Source organism: Electrophorus electricus, chromosome 12 (genome assembly GCF_041902795.1).
Source record: "Electrophorus electricus isolate QZ-2024a chromosome 12, ASM4190279v1, whole genome shotgun sequence".
NCBI classification, from domain to species: Eukaryota; Metazoa; Chordata; class Actinopteri; order Gymnotiformes; family Gymnotidae; genus Electrophorus; species Electrophorus electricus.
The window spans coordinates 11182268-11197811 of NC_137508.1; the positions used below are offsets into that span (position 1 = coordinate 11182268).

The 15544-nt window shown below is 43.2% G+C and overlaps 1 protein-coding gene across 2 annotated transcripts; it reads right to left on the bottom strand.

Annotated features, from left to right (window-relative positions):
* Positions 1 to 505: 505 nt before the first annotated feature.
* Positions 506 to 15480, bottom strand: atp10d (ATPase phospholipid transporting 10D). 2 transcript variants are annotated; one of them, XM_027023604.3, is made up of 21 exons: positions 15067 to 15480; positions 12567 to 12771; positions 12365 to 12450; positions 12062 to 12168; positions 11798 to 11929; positions 11507 to 11619; positions 11104 to 11356; positions 9889 to 10082; positions 9456 to 9632; positions 8503 to 9148; positions 8139 to 8236; positions 7775 to 7901; positions 7439 to 7623; positions 7074 to 7353; positions 6868 to 6944; positions 6060 to 6185; positions 5550 to 5750; positions 5049 to 5129; positions 4688 to 4792; positions 3846 to 4033; positions 506 to 3733 (listed from the first exon to the last, which is right to left on the bottom strand). In XM_027023604.3, exons 1-21 carry the CDS (start codon positions 15459 to 15461, stop codon positions 3505 to 3507), a joined length of 4005 nt encoding a protein of 1334 aa, XP_026879405.3. In that variant the 5' UTR covers positions 15462 to 15480; the 3' UTR covers positions 506 to 3504. The 2 variants fall into 2 exon arrangements, with proteins under 2 accessions (XP_026879405.3, XP_081580834.1); XM_081724708.1 differs by having other exon boundaries at positions 11798 to 11980.
* Between the last annotated feature and the right edge of the window lie 64 nt (positions 15481 to 15544).

Sequence of the window (15544 nt, forward strand, 5' to 3'; positions counted from 1 at the left end):
CATTAGTAGCACCCATATTATAGGTATACTGTCAGAGACTACCCCATCTGTGGCCATGCAGAAGTTGTTTGGAAGCTTCAAGTGCAGTGTTTCTTGACCTTGTCCACCAGTTGAAATGTTTTTCTGCAAGCTAGCTCCCAGAACGTCTGTACGAGATATTCACAACTCTTATTCAACTGTCCAGGTGTGTTAGGAAAATGTGGACCCTGTAGTGGGTTAATCAAACACTGTTCTATGCCTTCACGGTTAATGCTTGACCACAGGGCCATATTTGGCAAGATATTTTAGAGTGACAGACTGATCTGATCTTAATAATGATAACACTATGAGTAAAAATCCAGCAGAATTTCTGTGCATGACACACTTATATAAATGCTATAGCCATGCCAGTGTCATTGCTATGTTGTTCCTACACCCAAATAATAAACTAATAATAGTAATAATAATAATAATAATAACTTTAACAGCCCTAGTGCCACAGGGCATGGAGCAGGACAGACCTCTCTCAGTGGAGACAGATATTTATTAGACAAACCACAAACAATAGACACAATGGCACTCATATAAAACAAGCAGGGTGAACAGGAGCAATGTCTAACACGGCCACGACTACAATCACAACCAGGTTTAAAGACCGATAAAGAGGCACACACCAACAGGGGTTTAGATGCATACATAAACAACAGTGAACCAGGTGCAGGCGTGTGCTGACAAGGGGGTGTACAAATAAGACAGTTGGTGAACTCCCACTGCACGCGGCGGGCCGTACCACGTGAACAGTGGGAAGGAGAGCATTCCATAACAATAACAAAATCTTTAATGATCTTTAATAGTTTAACGATAATTACTGTTAATAACCTTGTGTACTGCATATTTTTTTTACTATCTCTTTCTCTCCATAGATACGAAGTTGATTCCAGGTGAGTAGCAGCAGGCCAGAGTGTGAAGAAAGACATGACCACACTCTCTCTCTCTCTCTCTATCAATCAATCAATCAATCAATCACAATGTATGTTTGGTTCACCACTATCTGTCTGGACCTGGAGGTCCCACAGGAGCAATAGCTTTTTAATCTCCACCACTCTGCAGATCTTCCCATTTAGACTTGGGGGTGTTCAGCTCAAATGCCTTGCATATGTACCTGTATATGACTCTCAATGTTTCCCTGCCAGCATGCATCCTGCTACCAGGTACTGTACTGTCTCAGAGACTCATTTGATACATCTTGGGTCTTCACTGGTGTGATACACCCCTGCTTCAATTGATCTAGCACTTAGTACTTGAGCTTGTGCTGTGTTTCAGTACTGCCTTATGTCAGCACCTCAGCTATGTGTCAGTGGTACATTCCATGGAGGGGTTTCTTCTTGCCATGGTACATCCTCTGCTTCCATGTTGACCATGTCCCCATCTGACTGAAGCTCTCCCTTATCAGCTTATCCTTGGGGACATTGCTTGAATGTTTTCATGGATGTTTCATGTCTCACCCTAGACAGTGGATGTTAGACTGCCATCTATACTATATACTAGATGTACTTGCTGGACATCACACTCCAAAAACCCCATTCCAAAGTTCAAATGGAGCTGACCATATTTGTAGCTATAAAAAGCAGCACTTTTCTGGGAGGGCTTTCCACAATATTTTGTAATATGTCTGTGGGAATTTGTGTCTGTTCAATAAAATGAGCATTTGTCAAGCCATGCCATGATGATGCTTGACAAGTCCTGGCAATCAACATTTCATGCTCAGTGGGGATGAGGTCAGGGCTCTGTGTAGGGCACTGGGTTTCCTCCACACTAAACTTGTTAAACCTTTTCTTTATGGCTCATGCTTTGTGTCTGAGGCAGTTATTCTAGGCATACCCCAAAGTGCTGTCACAAAGGTGGAATCATAATTGTTTAAAAATTCTTTTTATGCTGTAATGACTGGAATGAGCCTAGCCCATAAACTGAAAAAAAAGCCCCAGATGATAATTCCTCCTCCATCAAATTACTGTAGGCACGATGCATTCTGGTAAGCAGCTTTCTCCTGGTATTTGCCAAATCCAAATTCATCCATCAGACTGGCAATAGTGAAATTTGATTCTTCACTCCAGAGAATGTTTCCACTGTATATAACACATAGTGATCTTAGGGTTGTGTGCAGCTGCTTGACCTGGCATACCCATTTCATTCCATTTCATGAAGCACTAGCCTTCACATTCTTGTGCTGATGTTGCTTCTAGTAACAGTTTGGAATCTGTATCATCCACTATGCACCTCAGCAATTTGAGGCTGTTGTTACTCCTAGATGTTTCCATTTCACAGTAATAGCAATTATAACTGACCATAGCACAAATTTCAGTTCTTCAGAATGACCCATTCTATTCTGAGAGTGTTTGTTTTGCATGAAACAATGCAGAAATGTGTGTGGAGGTATATAATATAAAACACACACACACACACACACACCCCCCCCCCCCCCCCCCAGGAGTCTAGTTTATTTGAAATTGTATGCTGCTACTATTGCTATGTGCATAATAAATAAATAAATCAGTGGTGTACTGATATTTTCTAATGCAATTTTGTTGATGTTTTTCTTACAACAGTTCATGACCTGATATGAGTGAATGCACAAATGAGATATGTCTGCACCATGCGATTGCTTTTTGTGATAATACCAAACAGTAAGGACTTAAGTCAATTATGATTGTGCCTTTGCCAAACTCACATTCTTGTACAACTTTTCCAGCTGAGGTCTTCAGTAAAAGATAAAAAAACCTTTTTTTTCCCCCCTATTTTCTGTTGATAGCAAAAATACTTTTTAAATGGACAGAGGTTATGACTCGGTTGCTAATTTTGTTTCCTTGCATATAAACGCGCACACACACACGCGCACACACAGTATCTTACATTTTTTCATACCACAGTGTAGAATCCCTGGTTTGCACCAGACTATTAATGTTGGTTACAAAAAGCAACACTTCAGTCAATCAACAGTCCAATTCAGCCTTCTGACATTATACTATTTCCGTTTGCATTTCAAACTTGCGTCCACACAGGTATGTCTAGGCTTATGGTATATATGAGAGTGCACAAAAAACCCCGTGTGTCTCGTATTACGGGTCTTGTGTAATATGCATTTTTGTGTGGTCAGATACAACGTAACATTTGTGACCTATGAGCAGCTAACTGGTCCAAACTTCTTGTATTGAATGAACCTCAAAATACAGGCCCAGAGACCACATGGACACTGTCCTCAACATGCCCACACAAGTTCGTTCTGCCTCCAAAGTATGAGTGGGTTACTTAAAGCAGCCTACAGAGGCAGGTTGTCGTCTTTAAGGCCAATGCTCTGGTGCAAGTGGAGAACAGATAGACAGCTGGTCAAGCTAAGTAAGCAGTAAGCAGGAAGGCACATTGGTGTTGGAAATGAACACTATCATTAATAAGAGCAAAGGAGTCCACTTGAAAGTTGACAGGTTCAGGCAAGTACCTCCCCAGTGATCCCACCTGTGATCACACTGGTCAGGAAAAAATGGAGCCCGTTTGTGATGTGCTGGCCACAGAGTGGGTCCCATCAGCATTCACACTGAAGCACTTAGAGACGTGCATGGAGTTTTGCTTTTGCATGGCAGGTTTGTTCTTTTTCCACCTGTGGATTTTGGGCCAATACTCAGGGGAGGACCTCTCCAGTATCTGAGCCCTCACCAAGTCAGAGGGACAGATGGAGTTAAAGAGAACACGATACAACACCCTGCGAAAGAGAGTGAAAGAATGTTAGAATCATAGAGTGTATGTGTAATAAACCAGAAAACAAACCAAGAAATGTGTACGAGTGTGTGTGTTACTTTTTGTGACAACTTTACCTGGGTAGTAATGCTACCACCACGGTTATTCCACACACACAGTAGTAAAGCGGTTCAGACATGAGTCTGCTCTCAATGCCAAGGGGGTTTGTGGGAGAGTTACATGTCACACATGTGACACTGAACGCAAGGCAAAAGATGTAGTAGAACAAAGCACTGCCTACCAACACCGCTACATGTAGCCATGTCTGCAAATCACATAACACACCAATGTCATTAGAGTTAACAGAGAGGAGATAAATTAGCAGGACTACATTAAAATGATTCTCTGACAAACAGGAAAATGGGAATTTAACATAGAAAGCTTTCAACATAGTCAGTTGTTTATTAGAGGTTATTTATTGAAAACTGAAATTAAATAGGTCTAGTAAAGTTGTGTTACAGCTGTATACAGAAACAGACTGCCAGGCTTTCTAAGATATGAATAAATTATAATTTTTTTTAACCTCATTCTTTGAAATTCACTACAAGTCACTAGTGATTTGATGTGGACACATGTGCCTCAGTTGCACTGCCATATTATAAATATTATTGCAACATTAGCAGGGAAAAGTAGAACAACAGCCCACGTGTCAGTACTTCAGCAGGCTAATGTCCCTGAGACAGAGTGACCACTGCACCTCAGCCTTTACCATGGCAGCTCCGGCTCAATCATGTGTCAGCAGTTTATCAGCAAGCAGCTTCAACTACCCTTAGGTGTAGTGTTTTTTCTTTTATTGCCATGGTGGCAATACATTTTTTGCATATATTGCCAAAAAACAAAAAAAACAAAAAAAAAAACCTGCATATGTTTTAGTCTGACAAAACAGGTCTCATATGTTTTCTCGTGTTGATTGGCTCACCAGTGTACGACTCTCTATGACCTGATGAAAGAGGATGATGAGGAGTGCTGAGCTATTGATTGGAGAACCAAAAGAGAAGAGCCCAATGTCCGAGCCAGCATATGTCTGACACACACATGCATACACACACACGCGCACACAAATATCAGCCCTCACATAATTTACATAAGAATACAAATGTTAATACTTTATGACAAATGCACAGTAATGAACTGATAAAATGTGCTAGCAAGCACACAGGCAAACAACCCCTGAGCAGAAACTAACTGCACATTCTAATATTTACACAGTTCAGTCCAAATTAGCAAATGCAGACATGTGCATTGCAGAGATTCAGAAGATACCGTACAGTGGAACTCACAAAGTATGGAATGAAAAAGCAGACCAGGCTCTGGTAAAAAGCATCCAGCATAGTCAGCCAGAATGTGGATGGGAGGTAGGCCTGCAATCCAGATTAAACACGCCAGCATGTTACTCGTAGTCACAAACCCCGAAAAGAAATTCGACAAACCGAAAATGTCCTCAGTGAAATGTTCTACTAAGAAGCTCTAACATCTTAAAGCTTTAGGACAGACATTTTTATTGCTATGCTACCAGTTTTATCTTAGGTAAAAAAACATTGTTTTTAATTAATTGGCATTAAAATAAGATTTAGTCTGAACAAATCAAAAATGAGACTGCTTCTACAATTTATTTCTTCCTATTTGCTACAGCAAAGGCAGAAAAAGGTCAAATTTCCTGCTATTTCTGCCCTAAAAACTGAATGCACTGCATTCTCGAGTCCGAGCCTGTGCACTGAGCGTGGGAGGGCTGAGCAGTGTAGTGCAGGTGGAAAAGCATGCACGTCAAGTATGCCCCCCACCTGGGAGTTCTGTCCTGCCCGGTAGAGCTGAGGCCAGCACAGGAGTGCTTCAACACACACGTCCTTATCCAGCACGCCATAGAGCAGCGGTGGAGCGGATGTAAACAGCAGGTTAAAGAAGATCAGCACCCATGAGTTGCTCATGGTGCTGCCTGAAAAGCCACAGAAGAACTGGAACCAAAACAGCAGGTTCACGTACATCTGGGGGGAGGGAGAGAGTGTGTATATGTAATAAACCTTTAAAACAAAAGTGTTAAGTTCAATTTTACATGTCAGTAAGGCAGTAGTAGCTCAGTGGTTAAGCTACTTGACTTGTAATTGGAAGTTTGCTGGTTCAAGCCCCACCTCTGCCAAGGTGCTACTGTTGGGCACTTGAGCAAGGCCCAAGTTGTAGACTTGCTCAAGTTGTACTCACTCATAACTGTAAGTCGCTTGGGATAAAAGCGTCAGCCAAATGCCGTAAATGTAAACGTCTGTAAACCTCTGGTGTGTGTCCAATTTTATACTCACAACGTTCTTGTAAAAGAAGTACAGGATCATGTTAGCCAGTCGTGTGTAGCACCAATGACCATGAACTAACAGCAGTTTCCTGAGGTGTTTAAATCTGGAGATGGCAAAGTCACTGGACATGACTGCCTGGAGAGAACACAGCGGAGCCACACACAGAACAGCCACTTAATCTCACAAAGGAGAGTGTGCTTTTTTAAAAAAAAACATATCTGAAAGTATGATCTAAAAGACAAGAATCTTATACTAGCTAGATTGAGTTTCAAGTGTAACTTACAGTAAATAATCATTCCAAAGTGCAATAATGCAGTGAGAACAGCCACAATAATAGCCTCATTTACATTTAGCAAAAAAGAGCTTTCCAAGTTAACCATTTGGTAAGCACTGTAGCAAAGTGCAGTCTCAAAGTGCATTGGCATTAGCTGAGGTGCACATACATAGATTGACTGCTATGAATGATTCATAGATTAGGTTTGGCTAAGGGACAACCTGAAGGGGTGAGTCTTAAGAGCAGGGTGGAAGGAGTTTGGAGAGGGGGCTACCCAAGCTTGAGGGGTAAGATAGGTCTAAACATGAGGGAAATGTCCCCTTTATTTGAACCTTAGAACACTGCTGAAAAATAGGTGTTCAAACTGCAAGAATCCAGTCTACTGTCACTGTACAATCTGGGAATGTACAAACTGTCAAGAGTCCAGTGGTTTTATGAGGCTGCCCTGTACAGCTAGGTCAGTGTTCTGACCCAGCCTTCCTGTAACTGGAGTGCTGGAGAGTAGAGGAGAGACAGGGAGGAGCGGGGAGAGAACGAGCGCACCTGCATGCCTTCCTGGCCCGAGATGCCGACACCCACATCTGCCACCTGAATCATACTGACATCATTTGCTCCGTCACCTGAGTGAAAGTCATTTGTAAACAGACTCCTAAAATCACAGTGCCCATCGGACATTCATTCAGTGAATAAATATGTCTGAACACAGCAAAAAAAATATAATTGTTTTAGAAAACGTACTGAAAACAGACCTATGGCAAGAGTCATGACCCTGAGAGAGTCCCCAACGAGCCGAACCACTTGGCTCTTTTGTAAGGGGGTGGATCTGCAGCATATGACTGATCTGCAGTGGCCTGTCAGATCTAGGAACACCTTCTGTAACTCCTCCTTCAGAGCAAAGTCTAATGTGTGGCCGTCGATCACCAGGGTGAAGCCAGTTACATCAGGACTGTCTTCAGATCTGACCATGCCCCTCTCTGCAGCAGCTCTGACCTCCTGCTGGAGTTCAAAGAGCCGGGATTCACACGCTTCCTGGGAGGGAACACGACACGCAGTTTTCACAACCACACACACACACACACACACACACACACACACACACACACACTTTTCTTACCTTGCTGTCACAGTTGGCAGTCAGTAAGTGGTCAGTAGGTTGGAGGAGTTTGCAAGCACAAGCGATGTTAATAGCTGTCTCCTGTTTGTCCCCCGTGAGAACCCATACTTTGATCCCTGCCTTCTGTAAAGCTTCAACAGTCTCTGGAACATCATCTTGCAACCGGTCCACTATACCTGTCGCCCCTGCAAACAAAGGTTTAACGTGTTGATTCAAGTATTTTTTTAGGCCAAAAGTGAGAAAAGAGAAGAATTCTTATTATTAATGCATATTTAATTTAGGAGTTCAAAAAACTTTTGTTTTTCAGGCACTGCTTTCCTTCTTCACTAGACTCACCCAGTAGTGTGAGGTTACTTTCCAATCTCTGGGCTGACTCGAGCAGAAGTTCCTCTCTGTTTTCAATACTGGTTTCAGCAAAAGTATGCCTCTTAAGCCACGCCTCATACTCCTCCTCCTCCAGCACCTGTCAATCATGAGCAAACCTCCATATCAGTTTCAGCAGAAAGGTACAAACACACTTCAATTAAAAAAATGGAAAAAAAAAAAAAGTATATTTTTAACACGTTTTATTGAGGAGGCAAACTTCTGCAGAATTGCTGTGGCAAAACGAGCCTTAGTTTCAATTCTCCCTTTTTAAATGAAATTGCTGAGGGAATATATTCAAAGCAGCAAAAAGAGGAAATGAAGATAGAAGACATACTCGTTTAGCAATGCAAAGTGTACGCAGGCCCTCTCTGGCGTAGTCGTCCAGGTGCTGCTGGGTTTGCTTCATGATCTCTCGAGTGCAGCAGCCATCAGCTACAAAACAAACAGACAACTCAAACAGAGACCAATCTACACACTGTAAAAAGTGCAACAGTAAGGGCATGACGTAACCAAACAATTAAAACATGAATGAGGGGAAAAAGGGAAAAGAAAAAAAGACATTTACAGGTTATATGATGTTAAACCATAAACTTATATTGTCTTAAACTTTGTAGAGGCAATGTTATTACATAAAAGTGTGGTCTAAAAACTGACAGGGCACACATGCAGGTTTTAAAATTTTGAGCACCCACACACACCCGAGGGCTGTATTAGGTCCATGATGACGTTATCAGCCCCCTTGGTGTAGACAACCACCTGGCCCGTGAGCGGGTGCCGGATCACCACGGACATCCTCTTGCGGGCGGAGTGGAAAGGCAGCAGGTGGAGCAGTGGTATGGAGAGAGGCCCAGCGCCCGGCAGCTTCACCAGCAGCTGCTCACGGGAGCGGCCCAGCAGGGTGCAGCCGTAGGCGCGTGCAGCCTGCACTAGTGCCGCCTCGTCTGGGCTCTCCGCCTCGTACAGCAGGTCCTTCTCCTCCTCTTTCTCCTCCTCGTCTTCGCTGTAGTCTCCACCACCAATGTCCTCATCATCATCTTCCACCTTTACGCGAGGCTGCGGCTTCATTCGTGCGTCACCCTTCCCCCAGCCTCCGCTGCCTGACAGTACGGGGGTGGAGCCGGGTGAGGGGGTATGGCTGGGCGTGGCACTGCCCGGGGAGTACGGATGGGCGTTTGGTGTGTAGACGGCTGAGCGGCCACGAGAGAACAGCCTCCTGGTTAAACTGGGGGGGCTGTCCGCAGCCTGGGAGGAGCTCACGGAGAAGCGGGGGAGGCTGAGCTTCTGCAGCAGGGCCTTCATGTCCTCCAGAGAGCGTAGTGGAGTGCGGGCCATTGGCATCTGCACCTGAGGCACGAACACAAATGCACACAAGCTCACTCATGGTCCACCGGTATAACGGCTTATGTACACTATCAATAAACAGCAACACCGTCACTCTCAGTCTGCTGGACTCCAGAGACAATGCATATGCTAGACAATAAACGTTTAGGATATGTGAGCTGAGCAGTTTGTTGCACGAGAGGTCATGTAATGCTCTAAATAGCAGTGCCCTACAGGCTCTGCAGGTTTGAGCTGAAGGAAAGAGTGTGAAATTTAATTACAGGTGAAGCAGCAAGCAGCAGGAGAAGAGCGTATGCTGTGTGGACCGTACCATGTGACGGGGCTGGCTGGGGGAGGACACCACCACGGTGTTGCAGGCCGCCAGAGCGAGCACAAAGTCCAGGATGTTGAAAAGCTCTGCCGGGTTATGGCGTGAAAGAGGAGAGGGGGTGGAGGAAAGGGCTCTCAGCTTCTCCTGCAGGTGTAGATCAGGAACTACTGCACACTCCTGAGGACCATATGCACACACAGAGAAATTTGAATAAAGCATTAATGTTTGTTTTAATGAGATTTCTCTGCTTTTATCTTAATTATTTTTCCGTATTTATAAGGGTGGTGCTTGACGGCAACACCGTCAAACACACACATACCCAACTTAATTAAGCTGTGTATGGGTTAATTATGTCACGAGAGTGGGATTCAAGTTGTGTGTGATGGGAGTATGTTCGCATGTATAAGGAAGTTTAAGTGTGCCCTCTGCCCACCATGGCGCTGCTGAAAGCCCCAGCCGTATGTCTGCGGAGCGCATTGGGAGGCGAGTGTGCGTCGGGCGTGGCGGCGAGTGTGTTGAGGGACACAGAACTGCGGTTAGAGCTGAGGGACCGCCTACTGGAGTGAGAGCACACCCCGAGTGTGTGTTCAGGAGGCCTGCCAGCCTCATACTGCTCCATAGCACGTACTGGGGAGGAACACACACACACACACACACACACACACACACACACACACACACACACACACACACACACACACACACACACACACACACACACACACACACACACACACACACACACACACACACACACACACACACACACACACACACAGTAATTGCATACTACGAACTTGAAGCATATGGTATTATGCATATTTTACTTTTTTAATGTGCTGCTAAGATGCACGTTATCCACAATTGATATATTCCTATATCTCTTTCCTAAAGAATAAAGGAGGTGATTCGCCATAATAAGAAATATATTAAAACTGGCTGACAGAGTAGGTAGTATAGTATTTTTCATTTTAAATTAAAATGATAAAAATTATATTTTAAAAGAGCACAGATATAATTATACAAGGTGTCAATGCAATCAACTCCCTCAGCATCATTCATGACACATGGCACATGGCAGGAACAACCCCATACTAATACACAATCAAATGTATTACTAAACTAATAATCACTAAGCTTTTTTCCCCCATCAATAAATCATCGTAAGCCGTTTTTTAATGATGCTCAACAATAATGTGGCAAGCTCAGTACAAGCCACAACAAACTGTTGGTGAGAGTATATGTAACCAAACGACTCACTTCAAAACAGGGTAAGAATCCCAGAACTGTAAATGAACACTGCAGACTAGAGGAAGCCAGACAAGTACCCACTTAATTTAAGAAAGGCATCTATCCAGTTAAAAGAAGCATGATATTTGCCACACATAATAAATTCCTGGGTGTTTCAGTAAATATAGATGGACATGTTCTCACGGAACTCAAACTATAAAATTCTTGAATTTCAGCTGACGGGAGAGTGTGATGGACTGGCTTTCTTACATGAAGCAAGTAGCTGAAGTGGCTCAGGGACCTCACATTGAGAAACGGTCATCGTTATAATACTTTCCCCATGCTCAATGACGCTTTACAGTCGCAGGGCAGAACACACTGAACACCGCAGGATGCTGAGAGGTGAGGGAGGACCCACCGTTCTCGTGATGAGGGTACTCTGTGCCAGCCACGGTGCACCTGCGGAACAGCATGCGGTTCTCCGTCAGCGTTCCGGTTTTGTCAGAGAAGACATACTGGATCTGACCCAGATCCTCAGTGATATTCAGCGCCCGGCACTGCACGCCAGAATCCAGCCTGGCATTATACAGATCCAGATCATTCTGGATAAAGTAGATCTGCCCCAGCTTCACTATTTCAATAGACACATACAGAGCGACGGGGATGAGCACCTGTAACCCAGTGACACAGGAAAGAGGAATGAGAAAATCCCGGGCATGTGTCCAGTGGACGCAGCAAAGCTATGAAGATGTGCAGTGAGTGTGCTGAGGGTCAGGGTAGGCCAGAGGAGCAGTGATTATGGAGCAGTCGTGAACCCACACCTGCAGGACAATAATCATAGTCCAGAACATGTAGAAGCCAGCCAGGGCAGGGTGTGTGTTGTCTGGGATCATGAAGACCGCATCCTTCAGGCCACTCAGCCACACACCATGGCCTAGTGAATGCAATCATGGGCGGATCATGACTTAACAATGCAGACACAAACAAAAAGGTTTCTGAATGAAGGAAGGACACCATCACATTTGATACTGTGCTGAGGTGGATTATGCAGATAGAATTGTGTTCGTTGTATAGTGGGTGTATGTGTGCTTCTGTGTGTGCAAGCTACCCACCCACAGCACCAACAAAGCACATAAGCAGTAGTATAACCACACTCCACAGAATATCTATGTTGAGTCGGCGCTCCAGTTTACTACGCTTATAGCGTGGCCCGCTGTTATTCTGCATTGCCTTTGTCTCATGACCTACACACACGCACACACACGCACACGCACACACGCGCACACACACACAGACTTATATTACTAGATCATCCTCTCTAGGGTTAGGGATAGGATTAGCTTTCAGAGCTGTTGGTGTGCACTTGTGTGTGGTACCTGCATAGACTACAATGCCAATCACAGTCTCTGTGTTTCTCACTGTGCAGCTTCTCAGGAGAAGGTTTTCACTGTGTAATCCAACACGTCCTTTGTTGGGGTGCTCCCTGAACACACATGCATACACAAACATGCAGATACACAGATCAGATTTAGGAGAAAGCAAGCAATTGCTTCTACGCAGTTCAAGCAATCTATGTAATTATGTAAATTTATGTCTTTACATATCAAACCAGCATTAACATTATGCCAAAAACTAAACAAAACATCTAAATGGCAATCCAAATAGTTCCACAGACTCACATGTAGCCTCTAAACCGTCTCAGGTCATTGTTGGGGTTTTCACATTCAATGCGACTGTTGAAATTCTCAGGAGTAAATTCAACTCCCTAAGACAGCAACATGTGCATGTATAAACCATGTTTAAAAATCACTTGAAATCCTTGTCACATTTTCATTGCCATGAAGTTGAAAGAAAGAGGCAATACTAAAAAGGATTAATCACCTGCTGAGAGATGTTTCGGACCACCTGCCTTTGTTTGAGGTTGGTTTCTCCGTCCAGGTTGGCGGTCTCTATGTGACACACTCCGTTTGGGTCAGACGAGTGAAGCAGCACCATGTCAGCAGGAATGATCTCGTTACAACACAAACGCACCACATCTCCCACACAGACTTCAGCCCATCTCCGCTCCACATACTGCCACTGCTTCCTACACACGCATGCATGCACACACACACACACATACACACACGTTAAGCCATGTGCAAGAGATGTAGAGAGTCAGGTATGTACTTCTGTTTTGAACATAGTAACACGCACAATAAATAGACATTTAAACAAACATACACCCACAGACACCACCAACCATCAAATTTCCATACATTTGTCTCCCATACACACACAATCCTCACATCAGTACATGTCTTATTGCTGTTGTTTCACACAAACACACCGGGAAAACACAACTCTACAAGCAGTGACTACTTTGATATTATATCCTCTACAAAGAAAACCTGTAACCTAAGTCCCACCCATTTATATCAGGACCACATGGGATTCTGTTTGAACGAAGTTAAATAGCTTCTTTGGCTTTAGAAAAGCCATGAATTCATCATCCAGCTGAACTGTCAAGTAGAAGCTAAAAGCTAATAATGACTACATGAATCTCAAACCTACAATTCGGGGATACGTGCTGTACCCTACACCCTGCCATTTATTTCAGGACCACATGGCATTCTTGTTAACTAGGTTAAACAGCTTCACTAGAAAAGTCCATTTACCAATGAATGTCAAGTGTGAACTAAATCATGCTATTTTTGGTATGACATGGTTTTATTGTCTGGTGCTGTTTAATAACATTTAATGGCCTTTTTATACATCACATCTAGCAATAGGGGAGTGAAGTGTATCTGAGTATACAAGGCAACTCTAACAATGCACCAGGACACAGGTACACATGCAATTACTCACTTTAAACATATGCACGTGTGCGTGTGTGTACACACACACACACACACACACACACACACACACACACACACACACACACACACACACACACACACACACACACACACACACACACACACACACACAGACACACACAGACACACACAGACACACACACACACACAGCAGGCTGTAATTTAGATATATTGTGCCTCCTGGCCCAGTAATTTGTACACTAATAAAACTGTCGTCAATACTGTAATGATTGCACTGCAAGTTAACCCTTAAAGTCTCAGTGCCTCTGCATAACAGGCTCTCCACCTCCATATGCATCATAAAAACTGCTAACAGCTAAACTGTTTACAGTAATTACTTTGACATTTTGACTGCAATAAGTAGCCTAAAAACATGTATTTTATATTTGTATTATGATACTCTACTGCTGAACTCCCCATAGTTAAACTACTGCATCTGTTAAGAAAAACAACAGCACTTTCCAAATGATTTACAAGGGTTCGTTACCCTAGTACACTGTACATCAGGCAGGGTTTATTACAAATGTATATATTCAGTGTGTATATATATATATTCGTTTAATACGAAGAGAAAACCAGAAAAAAAGGAGCTGAATATGCGAGTTCAAGGATTAACATTAGCAATAGCACACTTCAAAGAGATACAGAATTGTTACTCTGCTGGTTGAGAAAGAACTGAAGGAGGACACCACAGGAATATGCTTTTGTGCCACATTACAGTAATGTCAGGAGACCTTCATTACAGCAGACCCGTCCATCTGCTAACTCTGTATTTAGCTCTATTCAGATAACTCTCTATTCAGCTCACAATATTAGACTGTTCTGAGCAGCTAGCTCATGCTAACCCAAGAGACAGCTTCAAAAAAGGTCTGGACAGATACTAACATGAAACACTAGTTACAACAGTTGAGGAATGTGTCATTTTGCTTAAGAATGTTAAAATCTGTTAAGAATAATGTTTAAGTGCATTTTGAGGGATACACAAAAAGCTCAAAATATTTGGTTCTCTAACATAGTGCCTATGCTCATGATGAAAGTTAAAAATACTGTTAACAGGTTTACATATTTCTACTTACTATGATGCCAGATTTTCTACAGTGTCTGTACTATGGTACCAAGTTTTCTAGTGTCTGTAAAGCAGATTTTCTTTGGTGTTTGTACTGTGGTAGCAGATTTTCTGTTGTGTTTGTTTACTGTGGTAGATTTTCTATGGTGTCTGTCGCAGAAAAACAGTTCTCTCTCAAACCTTCCAACTTCTTATTTTGAATACATTATCAACTTGCTAGCCATGTGATAGGAAACCTTTTAATACTTTTGACTGCAGGTAAATTTGAATAAAGCATTAATGAGATTTCTCTGCTTTTAGCTTAATTATTTCTTCGTATTTATAAGGGTGGTGCTTGATCTCTTGGAATCTTATTTAAATCCAATTTGGTTAAGAATCGTTGGTGTATTTATATTTCTATTAACCTCATATTTCATATCTGTGCATTTGTTCTTATCTTTAATGCATCGTTCACCTGTCATGTACATCACACAGCAGATTGTTGACACGTCGGTCAGATTTCCGCCGCCGCTGATCTTCCCATAGGTCTTTCACGGCTGTGACGGACATCATTGCAACAACAGGTATGAACGCAATCTCTGGCTGGAATGCGTTCACAATTGGCACAAAATTTAGTGCAGCCAAAAGAAGGAAGTAGACATTGGCAAAGCGGTGAAGCTGCTCAAACAGGTTTCTGGGGATGAAGGAGAGAAAAGTGTACTTGGTGGTCCTGATCGTATTTCCGCTGTACTTCTTCTGCAGTCGTTCAGCTTCTTCATCATAAATCCAATTTGGGAGAACCACCCTCCTCTTCTTTGCCTGTGTGTCTCTGGCCACACCAGGCTGCCGTGTGATTGTCAGAGGGGCCATGAAAAAGTGCTACAGGTACAGTACCTTGTGCTTTAGTAGGAGATACCAGTTGAGAATGTCCCTAAAATCCACCTTGGACAGTA